This window comes from Manis javanica, chromosome 2, assembly GCF_040802235.1.
Source record: "Manis javanica isolate MJ-LG chromosome 2, MJ_LKY, whole genome shotgun sequence".
Classification (NCBI taxonomy): Eukaryota; Metazoa; Chordata; class Mammalia; order Pholidota; family Manidae; genus Manis; species Manis javanica.
Window position 1 is genome coordinate 13,936,734 of NC_133157.1, and position 8,267 is coordinate 13,945,000.

At 43.4% G+C, this 8,267-nt stretch overlaps 1 protein-coding gene across 4 annotated transcripts in view; it reads left to right on the plus strand.

Annotated features, from left to right (window-relative positions):
• Positions 1 to 8,267, plus strand: part of CDK5RAP2 (CDK5 regulatory subunit associated protein 2) — a 173,887-nt gene that overhangs the window by 139,905 nt on the left and 25,715 nt on the right. For all 4 annotated transcript variants that reach the window (XM_073225524.1, XM_037022238.2, XM_037022236.2 and 1 more), the window contains 2 exons: positions 1,631 to 1,806; positions 5,601 to 5,720. In XM_073225524.1, coding sequence (XP_073081625.1) covers positions 1,631 to 1,806; positions 5,601 to 5,720 — 296 coding nt within the window. The remainder of the gene's footprint in view (positions 1 to 1,630; positions 1,807 to 5,600; positions 5,721 to 8,267) is intronic.

Consider the following 8,267-nt stretch of genomic DNA (forward strand, 5'->3'; position numbering starts at 1 on the left):
TTTCTCTCCTCTTTGGAGCTCGGGCTCCTGGAGGTAAAATGAAGAGAGACCAGTCTGGGCTCAGAGTTTCAAATTTTTTGGCATCATGAAGGCCACCAGCGTCATTAGAGTGAGCACGCAGGGAGGTGCCACAGCTCACTGAAGGACATTTTAATCGGGGTTTTTGTAAGCTCAGAATAAATACTCCTCTCCCACTGCAGTATTTTCAAAGATCCCTCCCAGATCAACCCTCTGTGTCTATCCTTGTAATAGTGGGTCACATCCCTCTGGTAGGCGTGGAGAGGGCAGGGAAGGCCTCCTAGAGTGGAGGTGGTCTTAGCCAAGATCCCGCGGATGACAGTCCAGGGGCAGGGGTTGTCGGAAGAGTCTCCGAGCTTGAGTTGAGGGAGACGTGATTCCTTTGAGCCTCGCAGCTGCTTAGAATGTGAAGGTCAAGGCTGGTGAGGCAGGCAGGCTTGTGATGGGCTGGTCCTCGACACCATGTTAAGGGTTCAGATTCTGTTCTATAGGAAGAAGGGAGTCTTTGAAGTAGGGTGGCCTGGGACTAGACGAGATCAGATTTGCCATCTGGAAAGATGACTGTGGTCGCTTGGAGAGAGGGCTGGGAGGCGGCAGGAAGCCTCTTTCAGCCCTCCTCAACCACACGTCACCCCTGCCATTGCTGACAGGTTTGTTTCGCCTCCTTCTGGTCTACCTTTTCCAGCTGGAGGCTTAGCACTCACACGGTTACTCCTAAGCTAATTAAATGGGTGCCCTTGGCCTGTTCTGCACTTCTGCAAGGCAACAGCAAGCCCGCACGTCCATCAGAGTGTCTGAGCGAAGTTACCCCTGGTGTTTACCTATTAATGTGTGCAGCTTTGGAGTCCTTTGCTCTTGTCTGAACTCGTGAATACTGAGACAAGGAGTAATAGGAAAAAGTGGGACAAAAGGGGGATTAAATTAAGAAGCTTATCTATAATGGAGATTCCTGTGGGCTTTTTTCAGAGTGCAGAGTGTTTTTCCTCATGGCTTGGATGGCCCTTGGGAAACACAGGTTAATAACCAGATGATTGCCAGCATGCTGATAATTGGGACCGGTGTTTGGGGACATGAGGGTTTTGAGATTTTTAAACCCATAAGGCCACTTCATGGATTGGGGTTGGCACCCACATCCTCCTGAAGCTTGGAGCCAGACAGACCTGGGTTCAGATGAGAGCTCTGCCATTTAAAAGCTGTGAGACCCTGAGCAGGTGTATGATGTGCCTCAGTCTCCCCAGCTCCAAGTGAGGGCGATCATCCCTACCTCTGAGGGTTTCTATGAGGGCTAAGTAAGATAGTACATCTCAAATGCCTGCTACAGAGCAGGCATTTGATAAGCAGCTGCCGTTGACTTACGCCCTCTCTCAGTTCGCTCCCTTATGAACCAGACAGTGCCTCCCCCACTTCTCCATTGGCTCCAAATTCAAGCCCACCGAACCCTTCTGGTTTTAGAACGTCCTTGCTGAAAGATGCTCTAGGAACAAAAAGCCTCCAGAGTTGCAAATGCTGGGAAATCATAAGGGACCAAGTAATCTTAAGTGTCCTTAAGTCATGGTCCTGGCTTGGGACCTTGGTGTATAAAATGATTTCTCTTTCAATCCTACTGGCTAAGGGCTGAGGAAGACAACTTAACCTCCCAACATGTTCTCCCTGAATCTCCTGAGCCTTCAGCCTCTCGTGCATTGTCCGACTGTGCAATGTCCGAAAAGTCCTCCCTCTTCTCCCAAGACCAGAAACAAGACAGCGAGACTGAGAAGAGTTTGATTATGGTGAACAAATTCTCTCAAGGTAAGCAAAGCTTTCCTGAGCATTTTAAATGTAGCCAAGGTTACCTGGTCTGAACAATAGTTCACTGTCTTGCCTTAGTAAGCAGAGTGTGGTGACATTTGCGTATCTGTCTGATTAAAGGAGATCCTGGGGGGTCAAAGCTGGCCATTCGGAGGATCATTTGTCACAGGGGAAAGCTGTGGTTGTTGAAAGCATTGATAAGTGGGGAGAAGTCATTTTTATATCTCAGTGATGACTTGTTATATGACTTGCCATTTCCCTGCTCTCCTAACAGCAGCGGACTGGAAAAGCACCGAGTTCTGTATCAGTTCCCAGGCTGGTTAACTGCCTATTGTCTCTTTAAAACTCCTCCGAAGGCAGTGTAATTTTGAAGACCTTAGCTTTAAATGACATAGGTGTACCTAGCCTCCTGTTCGGATATTTGGTGATTCTGTAAATTTGCCATGTTTCTCTTCAGTGTGACTTTGGCTTGTTGGTTCCACCTCTTGTCCTGCCTCTGACTTGAAGCCATGGGCTCTTCTGGCAGAATCAGCCTGCCAAGGCCTCATCTGCCCGTGAGCCTCCCTTTACTTCTTCTTGACTACCTTCCATTGGGGTATTAGTTGGGGCTTAGTGTTTATAATTCAGTGGATCTCAGAAGCTCAAGGGATAGTATAGACCAGAACAGCTAGGCCAGGGATTAGCAAACTTCCTGTCAAAGGCAAGGTAGTAAATATTTTAGGCTTTGGGGAGCATATAGTCATTGTTGCAGTTACTTAGTCCTACTGTTGCGGCAGAAAGCAGCCTTAACAGTATACGTAAATGAATGGATGTGGCATGAAGTGCACGTTTGATGTCACTCGGGTTATCAGCTGGTGTCCTCTACTAGCCAGTCATCGAGGTTTGCTCTCTGTGGCTTGCTGGCTGTATCCCTCTGATTTCTGTGAGTTTCTGTGTACTTGGTTTCTCACTGGTATTTCTGGCTCTTTTATCTGCCTTCTCCTAATTGAGGTCAGACCGTGAATTACTCCCCTATCCCTAGTGCCACCTCCTCCTGCACTGTATCAGTCTGGCATGAAATCCAGTCCCTTTCCAGGAACCCCCGAGACCACTCCCACAAGGCCTTTGTGGGAAGAACAGACTTGATTGAGGGTTTGAGGAACTGGAGTAGTGTGGGGGTTACAGAGCAGCAAGACAGATAACTTCAAATTGGAATATTTGAGGTCCCTCTTCTTTAAAACCAGTTTTTTCTAATATCCAGGGCTCTTCCCTCTGCTTCCTCTTGCCTGCCCCTCTTTTTTTTTTTTTGAGGAACATTATGTTTACTAGACTCCCCCATCACCAAGTCCCCCCTACAACCCTCTTTTTTTCTACCTTGCACCCTGTCTGCCACCCCAACCGTAGTTTCTTTCCAATATGGAACCTCTTAGGCATCTCTTCTATTTCTTACTCCTCCAAGTATCCATGACCTTGGGCTTATCACCCCCTAGTGGATTACCAGGCACTTTCCTGGTAGTGCTCCCTGAAGCCATCCTAATAAACCCACTCTTAGCTTTTTCAGTTAGCTGCTCTTAAGCCTTTTGGTCTCAGCATCTGTTTTTTCCTTTCGTCATGTTTATAATCTAAATAGAGAGAAAATTTAGTGTCTTTCCTTTTCTCACTTAACATTATATCATAAGTTTTCTGGCATGTTGTTACATAACATCATTTTTAGTGGCTTTAGAAGAGTCTGTTTGAATGGCTGAACTGCAGTTTTCCTTATGTTCCTATTGTTGAACATTTAAGTCATTTAAAAAATTTCACAGTTGTGAACAGTGCTGCAGGGAATAGCCTTGAACATGAAGCTTTCCCTTTCTTTTGGGGCATTTTCTTAACCTAGATTCTATGAAATGGAAGTACTAGGCAAAGGTTCCCACATTGTTTTTGGTGGTCGCTTCTTACAGGATTTATGGTTTTAAAAAGCATTTGTCAGAAGAATATTGCTGTAAGGGGGACAGTATTTTTCTCCCATTTTGTAAAGTCGAGTATAGCATTTCCTTCTCTTCAGTTAGGGCTGCATAATTAATAAGTGGTGTCCAATTCAACTGAGAATGTCTCCTCAAGCCCAAGTTATGATTGCATCTCCTGACTAGACTCAGTCGAGAATGACTTGTACCGATGGCTGCTGAGCATTATTACCCCAGGAGCTGACAGTGTGATGTGGATAAACCAGCAAGGAGGGCTGCAGTCAGAACAGATAAGTTCCTGACTCCCTCCGACCCGACTGGCTGCTGGAAGATTTGCAGGGCAGCCAGGCAGGAACCCGAGGTGCAGGGCTGTAATGTGCCAGGAATTTACTGCAGACAGGGTCCTTCGGTGCGGGGCGGCAGTGAGGGGCTTAAACATTCTACCAAGTGACTTGCCACACTTCTGGCATTAAGAGGCGATAGCTGAAGGTCTGGGAATTAAGTCATCTCATAAACATTCAAATTCATGGCAGAATTACTATTTAATTAGGAAAAGATCTGTAATATTGTGCTACTTTTAAATGAAAGTCATTTTGGAGGAATTAAAACTGGGTCATAACATCAGTATAATGTTTTAAAGCAAACATTACTGAGACATACTGAGTGTGCCCTAATTGATAAATTAAAGACATTAGTTTTGCTTTTGGATACTTAATGTGATTGTGCTTCTAACACTGATTCTAGAAAGCTACCTCCAGATTGGAACTGTGCTTCCTCCTTTCTTTGTTAAAGTGAGATGTGGCAGAGGCTGAAAAAAACAATATATGCCATTTTAGAAAATTTGGAAGTGTTACATTCTTATATATTATTAAACATCATATTAAGATGTAATATAGAAGCTTTGCAAAACCTAGAATCTACCACACAAACGCAACCTCTGTTAATATGTAGGTGTATTTCCTTCTTTTGTATAAATGTGTCTTTCCTGTTTGCTAATTTTTTAGTAGAGTTATGATTATGCTGATAACCCATTTTGTATCTGTTTTTTTCCATGATATGATATAGTCTTCATAGTATAATTTTAATGGCCATCTAACACTGCCTCATAATGGATGTAATACAGTTTATTTGTAATTTGAGTTATTTTCAGTTCTTCCTGTTACATATAGTGCCAAGGTGAACGCTTCCATATATTCTGGCAATGGCTGTCAGCACCTCTGGTGATCTCTAGATTCCTAGAAGTAGAATTACTTGGTGAAAGATACTGGAAAGGAACCTTTTCCAAGGCTAATGATAAAAATAGTTTCCAAAAGTCTTTCCCACTTACATTCACACTACCAGGATGTACTCTGGAGAGCACCCTTCGTAACTATTCTCACCAGCATGGGGTTATTGTTTTGCTTGTTTTTAAGTCTTAAATTAGGAAGTGATAAATGGGCAATATAATCCTTTCAAAGAATTAGTCTAAAAAATATCTGGACTCATTATGAAGGTAGTTTAATCAACTTGGGCAGTTCAAGCAGACTTGAAAGTGATCTGTTAGTTTCACCATACGGAAGCATTTAAATTAATATTTGATATTTAGAAGAATAAAGGGCTGCATTAGAGTTAGCATTAAAATTGTATGGAATATAATTTTTCCATGTGATGTAAAATATCTTCCTCAAGGAGGGCTGCAGAGAATCATTACAGAACTCTGTGGGCTGTGGGCAATAGCTAGGCACCCCATGCCCGGGGAAGAATTGCCAGTTGCTGACTATGTTGATATGTGCAGCAGTACTCAGAATTGCAGGATCATTGCATAATCTATAAATTATTCAATTTGTTGGGGCTTCTGACTTTAAATTAAAAATGCTCTTCTTCCTGTAGACTTACTAATGGAACTTATACAAGAAATTCGGAGTTTGAGAAACCGTTTAGAAGAATCTATTAAAACAAATGAGAAACTACGGAGACAGCTGGAACGGCAAGGGTCTGAATTTGATCAAGGTAAGGAAGGACCTTCCCAAAGGGCATTGCAAGCCTGCAAGTGCTTCCTTTCTGACGCCTTTGCCTGGATAATCGTTCTGTGTGTACCGGAAAGAGCTTTTAACTTGGGGCCGAAAAGACTTCAGTTCAAATCCTGGCTTGGCTGCTTATCTGCAGGTTATCACTTAATCTTGCTAACCCTCACTTATAGTAATTTATCTATAAAATGGTGATAATTCCCATTTTTTCCTGTTGTGATGGGAATTAAGTGAGCTAACTTCAGTGCCCCCACAGACCCTGGCATGAAGCAGGTAACATTGATAAATGTTAATTTCCCAGTCATTGAAGAAGTCTGCCAGCCCCAGGCATCCTGAGTTGTGGTTACCTTCTCATTTAACTTTGGTAGCTGTAGAGAAATAGGTATATATTTTAAAATAAAACAATACAGTATTTTGTTTTATGTCAATAATGGGTTGTAAAAGCGTTAGCATTTTAGCATTCTAGTCAATTGCTTGCATGCCAATATCCCTGCATAACGAGGGTTAGCTCTGAATGAAATGTTCTTCCATGAAGAGTTTCCATACATATGACATTCACATGCTTCGAAAATTCATACCTCCATTCTGTACCTATTAATCCTATTCTCCCTTCTTTCCTACTTTTGTTAGTTTTCCTCTGTATCCTTAGTGTTTTTTTTTAATGCAAATACAAATATGTATTCTTGTTCTCTCCTTCATTTACCCAAAAGGTAGAGTACTTTATATCCATTATTGTGTCCCTTTTTTCATTGAACCGCTGGTGTGTTTTGAACATCTTTCCTTATTGCTCCAAAGAATGTATCCTTGTTCCATGAAGAATGTGTCTTGAGAGCAGCTTTGTGCACTTGGAGAAGCCTGGGTTGGGGAGTCGGACTGACCTGGGTGTGGATCCCAGCTCTTCTGTTCATCACCCCGTGGCTCCCAATCTTAAGTGTCTTCTAAAACAGGGTCATTGTGAGATCCAACAAGGCAGCGTCATGGACAGGGACTTGCATGGTGCCTTGTTCAGTGAATGGTGGTTCTCTTCATTGTTACCAGCGTTATTTGTTTTGTTGTGTTTTATATGACATTGTTAGTTATTAACATTGCAAAGCTCTGCAAAGGGCTGGGATGCTAGTGCCATTCCCATTTTTAGAAATGAGAGAAGTGAGTTCTAGAAGGATACACTCAGTGGCAGCACCAAAGTCCTTGGGTCCCTTGTCCAGGTCTCACTCCTCTCTAGCCCATCGTAGCATCAGCCTAGAAGGATGTCTTTCCACAGTGTGGTGTATGCTGCAGTTTGCAAGGTATGCAAAATCGTTCCATTCTCATTCATATTCTCTCTGTCTCTCTGTTGCCCTCTCTTTCTGTTCCCGATCCTGCATCCTCTCCTTCTTACCCTCAGGGAAATTGATTAATCTGAGTTATTAGTCATATCAAGTACAGGAAAGAAATACATGGCTGGGCTCTTCTCATTCACTCTTGATAATGCCTGAATTAGATTCATTCTGTTTTACATTTTCCCCAGCAAATCCAATTATGGAATTATTTGGGGGCTCAAATGGCCACCAGCTACAGTGGAGCAGGCAATTGCTCTGGAGAGTAATTCACTGTGACGGGAAGGTTTACAAAAAGGCATTCATAAAATATTTACGCTGGGGGAGAGACATGCTCTTCTCACCATGTTGTCACAATCTCTGAAAAGACAAATAAAAGTGGCTCCACCTCCGCCCTGCTGTAAAATCTTCATTGGGGAGCAGGTTTGAGAAAGGCATGGCTCCTTGTAGTGTTGAAGTGGAATATTGTCAGAAGCTGTCATCTCATGTGTTAGGCCTTCCTTCCAGCATGTCACCAGTTAGACGAGCTTACAGTGATGGTGTTCAGAGGAAAGGTTGACCTCTTGGCATCGGAAATGGACCCCGCTAGCTGAGGGCTTTGTCAGCACCTGTTCTTTGGCCTGACCATTGCTTTGAAAAACGACCATCTTAGCTGTGGTCATAGTAGCCTTCTTCTGTAGAATTTTTCCTGTTCTTCCAGATGACTCTGAGGTCCTCTTTTGGCTCTAGCCTGTCATCAGTGGTGATGCTAATACAAGTGGGAATGGCAGTCATAATGACAGCATCGGTCATTTTTGTTGAGCTTAATGGGGACTTAGAGAAGTTATGTGACTTGCCTGAGGTCAAGAAGCGAGAGCCATGATTCAAGCCCAGGTATCTTAGACAAGATAGTGGAGTTCACAGGGGAGAGTGGGTGAAGACGGTAGCAGGGAGGGATATGTGAGTAAGCAGTGGTATGCTGTGGTGATAGGTGAACCATCAGCATGAGAGAAGGTAGTGTTGCAGAGTGGAAAGGATAGGGACTTCGGGTTCAGGGACACCTGATGTCAGACTTTACAGGGAGCTTTGAATATTACAGGTGATCAGCTGTGTTCCATCACGCTTTCAGCTGCAGAGTAGGAGTAAGATCTGGTCTAAACAATGGGGATTTATGTTTTCTTATGGAAGAAGAAATCAGAGGCAGGCAGTTCTAAGGCTGGTTTAATGGCTCAGGG